The sequence below is a fragment of the Anomaloglossus baeobatrachus genome, chromosome 1 (genome assembly GCF_048569485.1).
Source record: "Anomaloglossus baeobatrachus isolate aAnoBae1 chromosome 1, aAnoBae1.hap1, whole genome shotgun sequence".
In the NCBI taxonomy this organism is placed as follows: domain Eukaryota; kingdom Metazoa; phylum Chordata; class Amphibia; order Anura; family Aromobatidae; genus Anomaloglossus; species Anomaloglossus baeobatrachus.
The window spans coordinates 372,671,740-372,692,174 of NC_134353.1; the positions used below are offsets into that span (position 1 = coordinate 372,671,740).

Here is a 20,435-nt window from a genome sequence, read left to right on the forward strand (position 1 = left end):
AACCAGGCGGTTCCGGATGGAATCGCTCCGCTCCGTCATCGCCTCAATGTCCCAAGGAGATTTTCTACCATCAATCGACATCAAAGATGCTTATCTCCACGTACCGATTGCACCAGAGCATCAGCGCTTCCTGCGTTTCGCCATAGGGGACGAACACTTTCAGTTCGTGGCACTGCCTTTCGGCCTGGCGACAGCCCCAAGGGTTTTCACCAAGGTCATGGCAACAGTGGTAGCAGTCCTACACTCTCAGGGACACTCGGTGATCCCTTACTTAGACGATCTGCTTGTCAAGGCACCCTCTCGAGTGGCATGCCAACACAGCCTGGACATTGCTCTGGAGACTCTCCAGAGATTCGGGTGGATCATCAATTTCCCAAAGTCAAATCTGACACCGGCCCAATCACTGACATATCTTGGCATGGAGTTTCATACTCTCTCAGTGATAGTGAAGCTTCCGATGGACAAACAGCGTTCACTACAGACAGGGGTGCAATCTCTCCTTCAAGGCCAGTCACACCCCTTGAGGCACCTCATGCACTTCCTAGGGAAGATGGTGGCAGCAATGGAGGCAGTTCCTTTTGCGCAGTTTCATCTGCGTCCACTTCAATGGGACATTCTCCGCAAATGGGACAGGAAGTCGACGTCCCTCGACAGGAACGTCTCCCTTTCTTAGGCAGCCAAAGCCTCCCTTCGGTGGTGGCTTCTTCCCACTTCATTGTCGAAGGGGAAATCCTTCCTACCCCCATCCTGGGCGGTGATCACGACGGACGCGAGTCTGTCAGGGTGGGGAGCGGTCTTTCTCCACCACAGGGCTCAGGGTACCTGGACTCAGCCGGAGTCCTCCCTTCAGATCAATGTTCTGGAGATAAGGGCAGTGTATCTTGCCCTAAAGGCGTTCCAGCCGTGGCTGGAAGGCAAGCAGATCCGAATTCAGTCGGACAACTCCACCGCGGTGGCATACATCAACCACCAAGGCGGAACACGCAGTCGTCAAGCCTTCCAGGAAGTCCGGCGGATTCTGCTGTGGGTGGAAGCCACAGCCTCCACCATATCTGCAGTTCACATCCCGGGCGTAGAAAACTGGGAAGCAGATTTTCTCAGTCGCCAGGGCATGGACGCAGGGGAATGGTCCCTTCACCCGGACGTGTTTCAGGAGATCTGTTGCCGCTGGGGCATGCCGGACGTCGACCTAATGGCGTCCCGGCACAACAACAAGGTCCCGACGTTCATGGCACGGTCTCAAGATCACAGAGCTCTGGCGGCAGACGCCTTAGTTCAGGATTGGTCGCAGTTTCAACTCCCTTATGTGTTTCCTCCTCTGGCACTGTTGCCCAGAGTGTTACGCAAGATCAGGGCCGACTGCCGTCGCGCCATCCTCGTCGCTCCAGACTGGCCGAGGAGGTCGTGGTACCCGGATCTGTGGCATCTCACGGTCGGCCAACCGTGGGCACTCCCAGACCGACCAGACTTGCTGTCTCAAGGGCCGTTTTTCCATCTGAATTCTGCGGCCCTGAACCTGACTGTGTGGCCATTGAGTCCTGGATCCTAGCGTCTTCAGGTTTATCTCAAGAGGTCATTGCCACCATGAGACAGGCTAGGAAACCAACGTCCGCCAAGATCTACCACAGGACTTGGAAAATTTTCCTGTCGTGGTGCTCTGCTCAGGGCGTTGCTCCCTGGCCGTTTACCTTGCCCACTTTTCTGTCCTTTCTTCAATCCGGATTAGAAAAGTGTTTGTCACTAGGCTCACTTAAGGGACAAGCCTCTGCGCTCTCTTGTCTTTTTTCAGAAGCGCCTAGCCAGACTTCCACAGGTACGCACGTTCCTGCAGGGGGTTTGTCACATCGTACCTCCTTACAGGCGTCCGTTAGAACCCTGGGATCTGAACAGGGTGCTGATGGTTCTTCAGAAACCACCGTTCGAGCCAATGAGGGATATCTCTCTCTCGCGCCTTTCACAGAAGGTGGTCTTCTTAGTGGCAGTCACATCACTTCGGAGAGTGTCTGAGCTAGCAGCGCTGTCATGCAAAGCCCCCTTCCTGGTGTTTCACCAGGACAAGGTGGTTCTGCGTCCGGTTCCGGAATTTCTCCCTAAGGTGGTATCCCCCTTTCATCTCAATCAGGATATCTCCTTACCCTCTTTTTGTCCTCATCCAGTTCACCAATGTGAAAAGGATTTGCACTTGTTAGATCTGGTGAGAGCACTCAGATTCTACATTTCTCGTACGGCGCCCCTGCGCCGCTCGGATGCTCTCTTTGTCCTTGTCGCTGGCCAGCGTAAAGGGACACAAGCTTCCAAATCAACCCTGGCTCGGTGGATCAAGGAACCAATTCTCGAGGCCTATCGTTCCTCCGGGCTTCCGGTTCCCTCAGGGCTGAAGGCCCATTCTACCAGGGCCGTGGGTGCGTCCTGAGCTTTGCGGCACCAGGCTACGGCTCAGCAGGTGTGTCAGGCGGCTACCTGGTCGAGCCTGCACACTTTCACGAAACACTATCAGGCGCATACCTATGCTTCGGCAGATGCCAGCCTAGGTAGGCGAGTCCTTCAGGCGGCGGTTGCCCACCTGTAGGACGGAGCCGGTTACGGCTCTATTATGAGGTATTATTTACCCACCCAGGGACTGCTTTTGGACGTCCCAATTGTCTGGGTCTCCCAATGGAGCGACAAAGAAGGGAATTTTGTTTACTTACCGTAAATTCCTTTTCTTCTAGCTCCAATTGGGAGACCCAGCACCCGCCCCTGTTTTTTGTGTACACATGTTGTTCAGGTTGAATGGTTTCAGTTCTCCGATATTCCTTCGGATTGAATTTACTTTAAACCAATTATAATTTTTTCCTCCTTCTTGCTTTTGCACCAAAACTGAGGAGCCCGTGAGCACGGGGGGTGTATAGGCAGAAGGGGAGGGGCTTTACACTTTTAGTGTAATGCTTTGTGTGGCCTCCGGAGGCATAGCTATACAACCCAATTGTCTGGGTCTCCCAATTGGAGCTAGAAGAAAAGGAATTTACGGTAAGTAAACAAAATTCCCTTCTTTTCCCCCCAAATGTTGGGGGAAAGTGGGGGTGCGTCTTATGGTCTGACTATAAGGCTGCGGGGAATGAGGGTGCAGCGGGTCATCGGCGGCACGAGCAGGCTGTAACAGCCTGCCGTGACCACGTGGGCCCGCTCATTACATATGCACGCCCATCCTCCCGCCCATCATCTCTCAGCGAAACCGGCGCTGACAGGTGGGCGGGGTGATGGGCGGGGGGGTGCGTGCATAATTAGCAGCCGGCCGTGATCACCCCTGGCAACTACAGCCTGGAGTGATCATGTGCGGCTGTATTCACTGCCCCCCGTGCATCATTATCAGCGCGGGGTGCAGTGAATCAGTGTAGTCACCCGTCACCGTGTGTGGAGCCGCCCCCCTGCAGCATCGCGTCTTCCTGTCTGTGCCGGCGGTCAGCTGATCTGGACACTAGCGGCGCGCACCGCGATGACGTCATCGCTGTGCGCGCCGCTAGTATCCACCAGAATAGATCAGCTTACCGCCGGCACAGACAGGAAGACGCGATGCTGCAGACACCGGTGACGGCTCCACACAGCGGCGCTGCAGCTGAGACAGAGATCGGTGCTTCAGGGAGTGAGGAAGGGTAAGTATAAACGTTTATTTTTTTTTTCCTGTGCCACAGGATACACGCCATTTACCAGGATGGGGGCATTTCATGAGCGGGATGGATGGGGGCATTTCATGAGCAGGATGGATGGGGGCATTTCATGAGCAGGATGGATGGGGGCATTTCATGAGCAGGATGGATGGGGGCATATCATGAGCAGGATGGATGGGGGCATATCATGAGCAGGATGGATGGGGGCATTTCATGAGCAGGATGGATGGGGCATTTCATGAGCAGGATGGATGGGGGCATTTCATGAGCAGGATGGATGGGGGCATTTCATGAGCAGGATGGATGGGGGCATTTCATGAGCAGGATGGATGGGGGCATTTCATGAGCAGGATGGATGGAGCATTTCATGAGCAGGATGGATGGGGGCATTTCATGAGCAGGATGGATGGGGGCATTTCATGAGCAGGATGGATGGGGGCATTTCATGAGCAGGATGGATGGGGGCATTTCATGAGCAGGATGGATGGGGGCATATCTTGAGCAGGATGGATGGGGGCATATCATGAGCAGGATGGATGGGGGCATATCATGAGCAGGATGGATGGGGGCATATCATGAGCAGGATGGATGGGTTTATATCATGAGCAGGATGGATGGGGGGTATATTAGCAGGATGGGGGGTATATGAGCAGGATCATATACAAGGCAGGAGGATCCTTATCAGAATGGGGTACCTTAGTAGAGAATTTGGGGACATTACCCCCATAACAGTGTCAGCAGCAGATCCTCGCCCCATAACAGTGTGTCATGACCATATTTTTTGGTTAAAATTTTATTTTCCTTTTTTCCTCCTCTAAAACCAGGGTGCGTCTTATGGTCAGGTGCGTCTTATAGTCCGAAAAATACGGTATATATTATATATATTCGGAACGGCTGTATAACCCTTTCCCATACCCTCAGTGGTCGCTCTCCTAAGGGACACTTATTGCTTACAGCATGTCGTCCACAAGGAGCAAAGCCCCTAAGGCACAGGTTTTTTTTCGCAGCCTGTACCTCTTGTGGGGCTATGTTGCCTGTGGGATCCACCTACCCTCACTGTGATCAATGCTCGACTCCTGCCACGCTTGCTCAGCCGGAGCCTCGGGCACTTGTGGGCCCCTCGGCTCATGTAGATCCCCCTGCTCCTCCTGAGCAGGCTGCAGGAACAGAGTCACCGTCAGTTGCCTCTTTCGCTGAGGAACTCTCTGTCACTTTTTCAATCCATTGCACAGTCTATGGACAAATGGTCATCTAAGCTCCTTGAGGCATTGCAGTCCAGACCGGGCTCTTCACAGGCACTGGCCCCTGTTAGTTTGTCTCCTCCAGGGCCTTCTCGGTCCGCGCCGCAGCGCGCTCCCAGGATAGCCCCTAGGTCCCAGGCGGAGGACTCCTGCCCGGATCGCAGTCCCAGACCGGCTAAGCGGCCTCGCTGGGACTCTTCCCCGGCCTCCTCACGCTGCTCTGGATCTCAGCTTGAGGACTCTCAGGATGACGAGGCGGACGTGGGAGCTCAGGGCTCTGACCCTGACTTCGCCCTCAACCTTGATACCCCTGAGGGGGACGCCTTAGTAAATGATCTTATTTCGTCCATCAACCAGGTGTTGGATCTCTCTCCCCCGCCTCCACCTGTAGAGTAGTCAGCTTCTAAGCAGGAGAAACACCAATTTCGATTCCCCAAACGTACGCGCAATACGTTTTTTGATCACTCTAACTTCAGGGACGCTGTCCAGAAGCCCAGAGCGGTCCCGGACAAGCGTTTTGCTAAAAGGCACTCTGACACGCGTTATCCCTTTCCACCTGAAGTCGTTAAGGGCTGGGCACACTCTCCCAAGGTGGATCCTCCAGTCTCTAGATTGGCTGCTAGGTCCATTGTGTCTGTTGCCGATGGCTCATCCCTGAAGGATGCCACTGACAGAGCTCTTGGTGAAGTCTATCTATGAGGCCACGGGCGCGTCTTTCGCCCCGGCCTTTGCGGCTGTGTGGGCTCTCCAAGCAATCTCGGCTTGTCTGACTGAGATTAATGCTGTCACACGGAATTCTGCTCCGCATGTTTCTTCCTTGACCTCTCAGGCATCAGCTTTTTCGTCCTACGCCATGAACGCCGTCCTGGACTCCACTAGCCGTACGGCTGTAGCATCTGCTAACTCCGTGGCAGTCCGCAGGGCCATGTGGCTGCGCGAATGGAAAGCAGACTCTGCTTCCAAAAGGTTCTTAACTGGTTTGCCTTTTTCTGGCGAACGTTTATTTGGCGAACGATTGGATGAGATTATTAAGGAATCCTCGGGAAAGGACTCCTCCTTACCCCAGTCCAAACCTAAGAGACCTCAGCAGAGAAAAATCCAATCGAGGTTTCGGTCCTTTCGTCCCTCCCAAGCCCCAATCCTCTTCGTCCAACCGGCCGGAGAAAGGCCAGAGGAACTCCTATGCGTGGCGGTCCAAGTCACGCCCCCAAAAGGCCGCAGGAGGCACTGCCTCCAAGACGGCCTCCTCATGACTCTCGGCCTCACCTAGCCACATCCTCGGTCGGTGGCAGGCTCTCCCGCTTTGGCGACGCCTGGTGGCCACATATTCAAGACCGGTGGGTGAGAGACATTCTGTCTCATGGTTACAGGATAGAGTTCAGCTCCCGACCTACGGCTCGTTTCTTCAGAACCTCTCCACCCCCCTCACAGGCCGAAGCACTTTTTCAGGCAGTGGACGCTCTAAAGATCAAAGGAGTTGTGATTCCCGTTCCCCTTCAGGAACGTGGTTGCGGATTTTACTCCAACTTGTTCGTGGTGCCAAAAAAGGACGGGTCATTCCGTCCCGTTCTGGACCTCAAGCTACTCAACAGACATGTGAGAACCAGACAGTTTCGGATGGAATCTCTCCGCTCGGTCATCGCCTCGATGTCACAAGGAGACTTCCTAGCATCGATCGACATCAAGGATACTTATCTCCATGTGCCGATCGCACCCGAACATCAACGTTTCCTGCGTTTCGCCATCGGGGACGAACACCTCCAGTTCGTGGCATTGCCTTTCGGCCTGGCGACAGCCCCATGGGTTTTCACCAAAGTCATGGCATCCGTCGTGGCGGTCCTGCACTCTCAGGGCCACTCGGTGATCCCCTACTTAGACGATCTCCTAGTCAGGGCCCCTTCTCGGGTGGCGTGTCAACAAAGCCTTACCGTCGCTCTGGCGACTCTCCAGCAGTTCGGGTGGATCATCAATTTCCCGAAATCCAAGTTGACACCGACCCAATCACTGACTTACCTCGGGATGGAGTTTCATACCCAGCCAGCGTTAGTCAAGCTACCGCGGGACAAACAGCTTTCTCTGCAGGCGGGGATGCAATCACTTCTTCGGAGTCAGTCACACCCCTTAAGGCGCCTCATGCACTTCCTGGGGAAGATGGTTGCAGCTATGGAGGCAGTGCCGTTCGCGCAATTCCATCTACGGCCACTCCAATGGGACATTCTTCGCAAATGGGACAAGAGTGCGGCTTCCCTCGACAAGAACATCTCTTTCCCTTGCAACCAAAACATCACTTCAGTGGTGGCTCCTACCCACATCTCTGTCTCGGGGAAAATCCTTCCTACCCCCAACCTAGACCGTGGTCACCACGGACGCGAGCCTGTCAGGTTGGGGAGCGGTTTTTCTCCACCACAGGGCTCAAGGAACCTGGACTCCGATAGAATCGTCCCTTCAGATCAATATCCTGGAGATAAGGGCAGTATATCTAGCCCTATTGGCTTTCCATCAGTGGCTGGAGGGCAGACAGATCCGAATCCAGTCGGACAGCGCCACTGCCGTCGCCTACATCAACCACCAAGGCGGCACTCGCAGTCGTCAAGCCTTCCAGGAAGTCCAGCGGATTCTGCAGTGGGTGGAAGCCACAGGCTCCACCATCTCCGCAGTTCACATCCTGGGCGTAGAAAACTGGGAAGCAGATTTTCTCAGTCGTCAGGGCATGGACGCGGGGGAATGGTCTCTGCATCCAGACGTGTTTCGAGAGATCTGTCGCCGCTGGGGAACGCCGGACGTCGATCTCATGGCGTCACGACACAACAACAAGGTCCCGGCCTTCATGGCACGGTCTCAGGATCACAGAGCTCTGGCAGCGGACGCTTTAGTCCAGGATTGGTCGCAGTTTCGACTGCCTTATGTGTTTCCCCCTCTGGCGATGCTGCCCAGGGTACTACGCAAGATCAGGTCCGACTGCCGTCACGCCATTCTTGTCGCTCCAGACTGGCCGAGGCGGTCGTGGTATCCGGATCTGTGCCATCTCACGGTGGGTCAACCGTGGGCACTTCCAGACCACCCAGACTTGCTGTCACAAGGCCCGTTTTTCCATCTGAATTCTGTGGCCCTCAACCTGACTGTGTGGCCATTGAGTCCTGGCTCCTAGCGTTTTCAGGGTTATCTCAGGATGTCATTGCCACCATGAGACAAGCCAGGAAGCCAACGTCCGCCAAGATCTATTACAGGTCTTGGCAAATCTTCCTATCCTGGTGCGCTGATAACGGCTTTCCGCCATGGCCGTTTGCCTTACCCACATTCCTTTCATTCCTACAATCTGAAATGGACAAGGGTTTGTCCCTCGGCTCTCTCAAGGGCCAAGTATCGGCGCTATCCGTGTTTTTTCAAAAGCGTCTAGCCAGACTTCTGCAGGTCCGCACGTTCCTGCAGGGGGTCTGCCACATGGTCCCACCTTACAAACGTCCGTTGGAACCTTGGGATCTTAACAGGGTCCTGACGGCTCTTCAAAAGCCGCCTTTTGAGCCGCTGCGGGATGTCTCTCTCTCCTGTCTTTCGCAGAAGGTGGCCTTCCTGGTCGCAGTCACATAACTTCGGAGAGTGTCTGAGCTTGCAGCTCTGTCATGCAAAGCCCCCTTCCTGGTTTTTCACCAGGATAAGGTGGTTCTGCGTCCTGTCCCGGAATTTCTCCCTAAGGTGGTATCCCCTTTTCATCTAAATCAGGATATCTCCTTGCCTTCCTTTTGCCCTAATCCAATTCACCAGTGTGAAAAGGATTTGCACTCTTTGGATCTAGTGAGAGCACTCCGGTTCTACGTGTCTCGCACGGCGCCCCTGCGCCGTTCAGATGCGCTCTTTCTCCTTGTCACTGGCCAGCGCAAGGGCTCTCAGGCCTCCAAGTCAACCTTGGCTCGGTGGATCAAGGAACCGATTCTCGAGGCCTACCGTTCTTCTGGGCTTCCGCTCCCTTCAGGGCTGAAAGCCCATTCTACCAGAGCCGTAGGTGCGTCCTGGGCATTGCGGCACCGGGCGACGGCTCAGCAGGTGTGTCAGGCAGCTACGTGGTCTAGTCTGCACACTTTCACGAAGCACTATCAAGTGCATACCTATGCTTCGGCAGACGCCAGTCTAGGTAGGCGAGTCCTTCAGGCGGCGGTTGCCCACCTGTAAGAGGGGGCCGTTTTCGGCTCTTTTTATTGAGGTATTCTTTTACCCACCCAGGGACTGCTCTTGGACGTCCCAATTGTCTGGGTCTCCCAATGGAGCGACAAAGAAAAAGGGAATTTTGTTTACTTACCGTAAATTCCTTTTCTTCTAGCTCCTATTGGGAGACCCAGCACCCGCCCCTGTGCCCTTCGGGCTGGTTGTTCTTTTGTGTACACATGTTGTTGATGTTGAATTGTTCTTTTGGTTCATGGTCTTCAGTTCTCCGAACATCCTTCGGATTGAATTTACCCTAGACCAATTTATAAGTTTTCTCCTTCCTGCTTTTGCACCAAAACTGAGGAGCCCGTGGTCCACGGGAGGGTGTATAGGCAGAGGGGAGGGGTTACACTTTTTAAAGTGTAATACTTTGTGTGGCCTCCAGAGGCAGAAGCTATACACCCAATTGTCTGGGTCTCCCAATAGGAGCTAGAAGAAAAGGAATTTACGGTAAGTAAACAAAATTCCCTTTTTCATCCAAAAGCCAAATATCCCTAAACTTTTGTGAGTAGTGTATGTTTACTAGTGATTAACCCCTTTCACGTGGGATTTACCTCCTCTAGCTGGCCTGTAAAATGGACACATTATAGTTTATGCAGCTTATTAGAAAATCATTAAAGTGTCCTTAATATGTCACAAAACTCTTCATGCATAGATACAATACATGGAAAACTATCAAATTCCAGAGAAGAGATATAAGTTTGGTATTATCTTAAGCGATGGTTTTTATTAAATACAATAATTAAAACACAAAAAATAAGGGAGTATTAAGAGCCTCAAATAAGGGCTGCAACACAGAGCAAAATTATAACCTAAAATATATTGTAGTAATAGATCACTCAAAGTGCAGATAAAAGAAAGGTTCATAGAATTATATCTGAAGGAATAGTGACATCTAGTGCTATATTTGCCAAATTGGAGAATGAGAATCTAATATGTGCAAGTTCAATGCTTAATGCTTGCATAGTGCTGAGGTTCTTTGTAGAAATCCAGGATAAATAAAATATTTCATGAAATGAGAACCTTACCACGGATCAATAAAGCTCTATGTGCTGTAGCCTCCTGCCCGACGCGAGTTTCGCAGTATAGCTTCTTCCTGGTTGCACCTAGATGTATTTAATAAAAGTCCTCTTTTAAGATAATATTTATAGCTCCTCTTCTAGAATTCTGATACTTTTCTATGTGTTGCACCTTATTAGAAATTGTTTTTTTGCCTATTCCTCTATCACAGTTGACAACTCGAGTGGTGAAGGAAATTCATGGGAGATGAGTTCACACAGACTGATTTCTCCCCATAACATACATGGTTCACAGATATTAAAAGTTGATTGTGTTAAAGACCTTACACGAGCTGATGTAACAATATAATTGTTAATATGATTCTTCAGTTCCTATACAGTTCTCATATTCTCTGTAACTTGTTTACACACGATGTGCTACTGACCAGTTACTTTTATGCCTGCACAATCACAGTCTAGTGGTATGTTCACATGGGATGGTGATGTTGAGCTTGATCTGTCAATTATTGTCCTGTGTGAAGGAGGCTTTACGATATACTAAAGGATATCCTCTGTTTTGGTAATTCAGCATTGACAAAAAGCCTATGCTCCCTTCCAGAGTTAATCTCTAAATATGTATTGCATTTCTCACCTGTTATATTACATATTGGCATAATTACACAGGAGGTGCCCAAGAAGTAAAGCATCATGTCTTCTTCCGCCCCCTGGACTGGAATGGACTTCTGAGACAGAAAGCAGAATTTGTGCCGCAACTGGAAGCTGATGATGACACCAGTTATTTTGACAGTAAGTAGGTTCTAACAGTGTATTACATTTTTTAAATGTTTTGGGGTTTTTTCCCTAGGGGTGTCCAGGAATCATGCGTTATGCCTCTTATAATTTCTGGTCTGGTCTTGTCATGCCTCTTGGCAAAAAACACATAATTGTGCCTTTTAAGATAAATACAAAGTTTTTTCCGGTGATCCAACACATAACTAGTGTGGGGAGATTACATTGAATGATGGTGCTTTAAATTCCATCTGTCTAAACTGTGTCCTAACAGGGCCTGTAGTTAATCACTTGTAGCAGGAAAGAACCTTACATCTGAGATAAGCAGCGATGGACAAAATACAAAGATGCATATCTTCCTGCTCTATCATGTATTTATCCAGCAGAATATACCTCAGAATCATCATCAATGTCTACTTGACAGCAAGTAAAGTGAATTAAATAAAAACTAAGGAAATTATAAAAGTCCACTGGTGGCAGTAGGGAGCTGTCAAGATGAACAACCTACATATCAAAAGAAAGTGGTCTGAGACTTAAACAAAAGATATTGGCCCCGAATCGTAAAGGCCAGCATGAACACCACCAGTCTTCATGAGAAGGCATGCTGGAGTGAGACACTACTGATTCATTAAAGAGAATCTATCAATAGGTTTTTGCTATCTCTGAGAGCAAGCATAATGTAGAAAATGAGCCCCTGAATCCGGAGATGTATTACTTAGTTTACTGGGTGCAGCAGTTGTGGCACAATCAGAGTTCTTAGCAGTAGCATAAAGCACAGCTAAGAAAGCTAGCCACACCCACACCACAGCTGTGTCTACTTAGTCCATTGATAGTGAGCTGCTTATCACTTATCCCCCCCATATCACTTATCACCCCCATTCACCTTTTGTGCCTCCCCTATTTCCTCATAGACTGTAAGCTTACGAGCAGGGCCCTCACTCCTCCTGGTATCTTAATTTTGTTTTTTTGTATTGTCTCATATTGTCTGTACGTGTCCCCTCTGAATTGTAAAGCGCTGCGGAATATGTTAGCGCTATAGAAATAAAACCTTTATTATTATTAGGAGAGTGGTTAGACTATCAGCTGTGTTTGCTCCAGTCTTGGCAGTGATAATCAACCAGTGAAAAAAAACTTTCATTATAAGTAAACAAAACACAGTGTGATAAGACACATCACTGAATTGTGTTTTAGCCCCTAAATTTAGGCTGTCCTTAAATTACATTGCAAAAATCCTGACAGTTTCCTTTTAACAGGCAAGCTCCTCTTAATGAATCTGACAAGTGCCTTGTGTCTCCCTGGGCACCTCTCCACAAACCTTACTGTAGTAAGATTTTTGAGGTACCGAACCACAACACTTGACATGAATTTGACGAGCGGTGGGTTGCCATGCCCTGTCCCACCACATCTCCACCCAATTTATCCGAGCTGGGTGAAAATGGCATGAGAATGCCATATGTCTCTAAACTTGAAGGCAGCCTCGCGTGACACCAAAATGACTTTTCAAAGCTTTTGATTCCAGAATTCTGGGCTGAAAGCCTTGGTGAATCAGACCCTATGTTCTGCTTATGTGTTTGCTCCTTCTACTCTGTAGGCTTCCGGTGCCTCAACTGCCGCCGTCGTTCCTACACTTGTTTGATACATCATTTTTTCTCTATAACCTTTTGTTCAGCACGTTCAGAGCGTTATCATCATTTGGCTTCTGAAGAAGATGATGAAACAAATGATGAGGAGTCATCGGTGGAAATTCGTCAGTTCTCTTCTTGTTCGCATCGGTTCAGCAAGGTATGGAATACTGTTTGCTGACTGTATCTCCCTCACCTTTTTTTTTTCTATTCAGTTTTTACTCCATGTCTTTTCAGAACCATAACTTTTTCTTCTTTTTCTGTCCACATGGATTTATGAGGGCTTGTCTTGTGCAGGAAGAGTTGTATGTTGAATTGCACCATTGATTTTACCACATAGTATAAATTCCAATTGCGGTGAAACTGTGAGGAAAAAAACCATAATTATGACATTGTTTTTTTAGAATAGTTTTTACGACGTACAATGTATGGCAAAAATTATCTGGCAATATGATTCTCTTCATCAGTATGGTTAAGGCAGTTCCAAACATGTCCCGTTCTACTTTTTTTTTCACCACTAAAATAATAAAAGAAATTCAAAGAAAAAAATTGGGGGGGGGTTTCACCATTTACTGAGCCTTGTAATGTTTTTTCATTTTTTGGTGGAAAGAACCAAGTAAGGACTTATTTTTCTGTTTTCTGGGATGAGACTTTTTTTTTTTTCTTTTTTTGTTACAGAACTTTTTGTGGTGTTGTAGCTCTGCTCTGTGCTGTGGATGTTGAGGCACAGACCATATCGGCATTGAGAACTACAAATAATGGCGGCCAAAGTCTGCGCATGCAAAGATGTAGCTCTTGGCTCAAGCTCTCATCTGCGGACGCGCCGACTCTAGCCATTTTTTTGAAGCCCGCACCGCCGACCTCTCCAGAATGGCCCGTGCCTCACTGCCCGCCACACAGAGCAGCCCCAATACAGAGCAGAGCCACACTTCACAGTGCCGTCACAGAGCAGCCCCCGTACAGAGCAGTGCCTCACAGCCCTGGCGCTGAGCAGTACCGCCCAAGCACAAAGCAGCACAGCGTCGTTGCACCGCCTGTAGCATCATTGTACTCCAGCAGTGCCCCTGCCTCCTGTGACCACCGCCCCACCACCACTGCCCCCTTCCCCGGTAAGACACCACCGGATTTTAAAATGGACCCCATATTTATTTTTTAGCTTTTTTTTTTTCTCTCAAAATTTGGGATGCGTCTTATTATCCGGTGTGTCTTATAAAAGGAAAAATACAGTATATATAAATTCTTCTGCTGGCCCTGCCCTCATAAACTATAAAGATGAGTTCCATAGTGCTGTTCCTCACCCTAACAGTACCTATAATTCAGTGTGATGCTGGAGCTGCTCCTTGGTGCTCCCCCTTTCTTCTGGGACGTGACATCACACATCAGGGGGTGTGACCGTCTTCATGCTTTAACATAGTGCAGCAGAAAGCAGAACTGACGCTAGACAATGTTACACAGTGTCTGCTAGTGGCAAGCAGAGGGTGCAAGCACTGCCCAACCGGACGGCAGAATACAAGACAACATACCGTTGGGTTTATGTACTGAATTCCTGTGGAGATGCTGATATCGGGGCACTTTTGCAATTTTTTTTAGGTTTACAGCAGTTCTGAACATCTTGCTACACAACTGAACCTCAGCTTCTCCTCCACTGAGAGAAGCCATAGCGATGAGAAAGAGGAACGAAGTGAGAAGTGGGAAAAAGCCTTGTCCAAAGATGATGAAAAGGGCCAAATCACTTTTGAAACTAGGTGAGTGAGACCAAAGAAATTAGGCACTTGTCTCAGAATCCCCACTGATAAGTCTGTCACGTGTGTAATGTAGTCCAATTCAACCCATCCAAACCTGGTCTTTAAGAGCCCAATGGTGCATGCTGTACTTCTTGTGTGAAAATCATTCCTGTGAATTAGGCCATTAACTGCTGTCTGTACTAGGATACCACATGGTCCAAAAATACACTTGTTCTATTATAGTAATTCTAGCTGTAATGCCAGCCATTGTCAGGTCTGTGTGTATTTCTACTAATCTTCCCACCTGTATTCTGCTTCCTACCGAGGACAGATGGCCATGTAAATGTTCAGCTCACACTGTTTGTTTGAGGCTTACCCATTCATTGATGTCCTCTATTTCTGGGTTCTCCCTGAGCTGTAGTTGTTACTTTCCCTTTAAGGGTATGTTCCTCCCTTATCATATTTATTGGCATTGATAGATCTATTTTGGCCAGGCAGTTAAAATGCTTTCTAGATAAAAGATGGTATGCCATGAGGCTCAGTTGGGGCCAGAGAGGTGACTATAAGAATTGTTTATGTAACCTTATGATGGCCCTTAACTGTTCAGTAAATGTCAGCTTGAAGCCACCATTTTGCTGATTCCACACAACAGTATTACTCACAGCAAGTTGGGCTGTAGTGTGTACATCGCCCAGGCCAAAAGCTAATGCTCTACCAGGACACAGCCAAACCCCCACTAATGTGGAAGCGTCACAGGTGCAGGAGAAGCAGATCACACACACACCTCCATGGAATGTAGGGGAGGCGAATGCTAGATAATAAAACTGCACACTGGTGCATCCCTGGCACGGCGCATGCGCGAGACATGGGGTGCACTGGGCGGCGTCCTGAAGTATGAAATTGAGCGATGGGGGACGGCGTAAAGCAGCAGGAGGTAGGATAACGGACACAAGACAGCCCGCCCCGTGTACGATTAACAAGATTTGCATAGGAAAAGGTACCACTTTATAAAGTATTTATTTTGGTCTAAAACTGGGCACAATAACAATAGGAACCTTGCTAGAATGCAGCCCACAAGCTGCAGAAGGGGAATCTTTTAGGTTTAGTGCAAAATTTCTGCTGACAGGTTCCCTTTAAATTCTTTCATCTCTAGCCTTTTTTTTTTTTCTTCTTATGAACAAGATTACACCCCCAAACAATTTTTTCAATGGGCTATATACAGTGTTGCAGGAGACTATACTAGCACTGCATCTGTTACTGGTACAGCGACTCATTTGCAAGTTGGGGTCCTTACCCCATCCCAGGGCAAGCACTTTTTGAATGTGGCTGGTGTGTTTGCACATCTGTACGCACACTGCCTGTCCGCAGCTATGCACGCACAGTGGCTGGTCACGTTCTCCTCCCAGTCTTCTGTCTGCTGATGCCGCTCACTACCCTTATACACCCAGAAGTGTAGTGATGGGATGTAGCATCACTCTGCACAAATCTCCAGAGCAGATGAGTGGATTCACCCTTTAAAGGGAACCTGTCAGATGCAATATGCACCCAGGACCACGAGCAGTTCTGGGGCATATTGCTAATCTCTGCCTAACAGTCCCTGTATACACTAGCATAGCTAAAGAGATGTTTAGAAAAAGTATTTCTAAAGATAGTTTTGAATATGCTAATGAGGCCAGCGACTAGTTGCAAAGGCGTGAGTTCCCTAGGCTAGCCAGCCGGCGTACAAACATGCTAATGAATGTGCAGCTTCACCGCACATACCTCACTCTTCATGGCGACCGGTGGAGGATGGATGTGCACTGCGCATGATCCGGAGTTACCTGGGCTTCCGATCATGCGCACTAAATTGATGCCGGGTGTAAGCTTCCCAGCTTCAGTGAGGTATAGTGCACATAACCGGAGGTGCTGGGGACTCCTGATCATGCCCAGTGTGCATCCATCCTCCGCCAGCCGCCATAAAGACTGAGGTATGTGCGGCAAAGCTGCGCATTCATTAGTATGTTAGTATGCCTACAGGGGCGTGCCAACATGCTAAGGGGACCGACTAGCCAAGGGAACTCACGCCCTTGAGACTAGCCGCTGGCCTCATTAGCATATAATAAACGATCTTTAGAAATACTTTTTCTAAAGATCTCTTTATCTATGCTAGTGTATACAGGGACGGTTAGGCAGGGATTAGCAATATACACCCAGAACTGCTCGTGGTTCTGGGTGTATATTGCACCTGACAGGTTCCCTTTAAGCTTCGTAATGAGTTTGGAATAAATCCGAGCCAATTCCACTAATATATTGTTACATTGCTCATGCTATTTCCAAAGCTAAATATGCTAACCATTTTATAGGTTATATTGCATCATACTAGAGTTCAGGACAGTAGAGGACATATACTGTATCACTAGGACATGGCAAAAGTTACAATTACAATGTAACAGATTTGTCAGCTAAGTGAGCAGTACTAGGGCATGACGTTTTGTTTGCGTTTACATACATTCACATCATGCATGAAAATGATAAATTAAAACAATCATGTTTTTGGTGATTTAGGCTACGCTCCTGGACATCATCTGGGTCTTCCCATCACTCATGGCTGAGTGAGCGCAGTGCAAGCCCGTGTGTGCTAACCAGTACATGTAGCCTGGATACCATGCCAAAGTTTGCTTTTTCTTCTGAAGATGAAACTTCTGACCACAAGTATGACAAACCCCTATTCACATTAGGAGACATAAAGGGGACGTCCCCAAAGCCATCATCACTTTGTGGTAAGTAAATGCTTAGATGTTAATTATTTTATAGAGGTGGGGAGCGGTAGGGAGAGGGAGCAAGATGGATAGAGACAATTGTGTAAAATTGCAGGATGTCTTGTGGTCACTAATAAATGAGGCATGTCGCAAATAAATTAAGAATGTTAAGCGGGCTTCACACGCTACAACAAATCTAACGATGTGTCGGCGGGGTCATGTCGTAAGTGACGCACATCCGGCATCGTTAGTGTTGTTGTAGCATGTGACAGCTACGTGCGATTGCGATTGAACGTAAAACCGTTCATCGCATACACGTCGTTTAAAACCTAAAAATTGAACGTCGGATTGTTCAATGTTCCCGAGGTAGCACACATCGCAGTGTGTGACACCCCGGGAACGATGAACAGATCTTACCTGCGTCCCGCGGCTCCCGCAGGCAATGCGGAAGGAAGGAGGTGGGCGGGATGTTTACGTCCCGCTCATCTCCGCCCCTCCACTTCTATTGGCCGGCTGCCGTGTGACGCGGAACGTCCCTCCCACTCCAGGAAGTGGATGTTCGCTGCCCACATCGAGGTCGTATAGAAGGGTAAGTGCGTGTGACAGCAATTAATCGTTTGTGCGACACGGTCAACAAATTGAACGTGTCGCACATACGATGGGGGCGTGTCACATCGCATACGATATCGTATGCAGAATTGAAAGGTGTAAAGCAGGCTTTACTTACAAAAAATAGTGTGCGCACGTACAGCCTGAATACTGACCTCTATTGAGCATAGTTGTAATCAGATTGTAGTCTATAGTATCCATGGTCCCATTTTGGATTAGCATTGGTTTGTCTATATTGGGTAAATAATAGAGTATTGTATATAAAGTTACTCTGCCTATTGGTAACACACAAAGGCTGCATGTACAGTAGCTAAAGCCAGCTTTACACCTTACAATTAGGTGTGCGATCTCATATGCGATGTGACACGCCCAGGTCGCATATGCGATTTAATGAGATCGCACGTAGGTCGTTCATTTGCTGTCACACGTGTGTTAGTAGCCTATGTTAAATTGATTAATTTTGTGTGCGATCCTTTAGATCATGTGTTCTGTGACGTATGCATTGGTCACCCTCTTTTTTTTTTTTTTTTTTTATTGACTTGCCAAGCGTGTGTAATGTGTAGGGATGCGTTTTTACTATGTCATCTGCCATTCAGCTCTGCTACATGGCCGCTAACATCAGACACAGACAGCCATGTAGCAGAGCTGAATGGCAGATGACAGCAGACACAGACAGAGCCGCACAGTCAGAATGAACTCTGGTGAATTTCACCCGACTTCATTGTCATGCTGCGGCTCTGTCTGTGTCGCGTCCTGATTAGCGGTCACCAGTGGAGGACTCACCGGTGACCGCTAAACTTCTGAGTAACTGAATTGAGCAGCCCTCTCTCATATGCTTACCGATCCCCGGCGCGGCGCTGCACGGCGTTCACACTGCTCCGGCGGCTTTTACTATTTTGAAAAAGCCGGCCGCTCATTAAACAATCTCGTATTCTCTGCTTTCCCCGCCCACTGGTGCCTATGATTGGTTGCAGTGAGACACGCCCCCACGCTGAGTGACAGGTGTCTCACTGCACCCAATCACAGCAGCCGGTGGGCGTGTCTATACTGTGCAGTGAAATAAATAATGAAATAATTTTAAAAAAACGGCGTGCGGTCCCCCCAATTTTAAAACCAGCCAGATAAAACCATACGGCTGAAGGCTGGTATTCTCAGGATAGGGAGCTCCACGTTATGGGGAGCCCCCCAGCCTAACAATATCAGCCAGCAGCCGCCCAGAATTGCCGCATACATTAGATGCGACAGTTCTGGGACTGTACCCGGCTCTTCCCGATTTGCCCTGGTGCGTTGGCAAATCGGGGTAATGAGGAGATAATGGCAGCCCATAGCTGCCACTAAATCCTAGATTAATCATGTCAGGCGTCTCCCCGAGATACCTTCCATGATTAATCTGTAAGTCACAGTAAATAAACACACACACCCGAAAAAATCCTTTATTAGAAATAAAAAACACAAACATATACCCTGGTTCACCACTTTAATAAGCCCGAAAAAGTCCTCCATGTCTGGCGTAATCCACGGACCTCCAGCGTTACATCCAGCTCTGCTGCATGAAGGTGACCGGAGCTGCAGAAGACACAGCCGCTCCTGTCAGCTCCACGCAGCTAATGAGGTGAGTAGCGCGATCAGCTGAGCTGTCACTGAGGTTACCCGCGGCCACCGCTGAACTTTGATGTGCTGTTGAGAGAGATTAGTTTTGAGCAAGCTTAAAACACATTTCACATAACGTACCAGCATTTGCAGCCTGTATTAGACAGGCTTATAATTGGGAAATGAGCATGCTTAAGATGTCTCGTTCCTTATCAGTCTGTATAAATCCACCCGAAGTATTGGCAATTAGATGACTATAAATTGGTTACTGTTTCCTTGTTTAGCAGATATAGTAAGTCTAAGCCGAACTCGTCTGCGCAGCAACAGCACTGGAGCCAAAAACTCCACTCCTCGCTCTTTGGATCCTGGACTGAGCCGGCGACTACGAGGTCAAAGAGAGACACCTGAAAAACAGTGCTCTACACCTGGCAGTCGTGTCCCCAAATCTGCATCTGTTTCGGCCCTCTCATTGATCATTACCTCCGGTGAGACAGTTTATATTATACCCCCATCTGTCCATAGCTGAAATGTTTGAGGCACTATTGATTCACTTATGTTTGGCTCATTCAGTAGGCCATGGTTACATTTCAAAATGTAGTTCCATTTAAAAAAAATTTCTTCTTACCCTATTTATTTTAATTGTTTATTCGCATGTTGCCACACTAGCCGTCAATAAATTCTGTTTTCTTCCAATAGGTAGCAAAGGACAAGTAATATTTAATTTATAATAATTTATTTATATAGTGCCATTATATTCCGCACTTAATAATTAAGCAGACACATGTACAGTCCTGGCCAAAAGTGTTGGCACCCTTGAAATTGTTCCAGAAAATGAAGTATTTATCTAAGAAAATTATTGCACATAGACATGTTTTCTCATATACAAGTTTATTTATTTTGTGTGTATTGGAACAGCACAAAAAAACATAGAAAAAAGGCAAATTGGACATAATTTCACACACAACCACAAAAATGGGCCAGACAAAATTGTTGCCACGTTTCCAAAATTGTGGATAAAATTTGTTTTAAATATGTGATGTTTGTACAAACTCAGTTGTTTTAAGTAACGTGGGCAATATGAAAATTACACTTGAAACCAGATAGAGAAGAAGTTGACTCAATATTTGCATTGTGTCTCTGTGTGACACACTAAGCATGGAAAACAGATAGAGGAGAGACCTGTGTGATGACTTGAGCCACAACTGTTGAAAAATGTTAAGAACCTCAAGGTTGCAAGTCCATCTCCAGAAATCTTGATGTTCCTTTGTTCAGCGTGC

The 20,435-nt window shown here is 48.3% G+C and overlaps 1 protein-coding gene across 1 annotated transcript in view; it reads left to right on the top strand.

Moving 5' to 3' along the window:
- Window positions 1-20,435, top strand: part of MAST3 (microtubule associated serine/threonine kinase 3) — a 234,959-nt gene that overhangs the window by 199,164 nt on the left and 15,360 nt on the right. Inside the window, exons 19-23 of the mRNA XM_075342574.1 lie at window positions 10,771-10,893; window positions 12,545-12,657; window positions 14,088-14,242; window positions 16,766-16,980; window positions 19,443-19,643. Coding sequence (XP_075198689.1) covers window positions 10,771-10,893; window positions 12,545-12,657; window positions 14,088-14,242; window positions 16,766-16,980; window positions 19,443-19,643 — 807 coding nt within the window. The remainder of the gene's footprint in view (window positions 1-10,770; window positions 10,894-12,544; window positions 12,658-14,087; window positions 14,243-16,765; window positions 16,981-19,442; window positions 19,644-20,435) is intronic.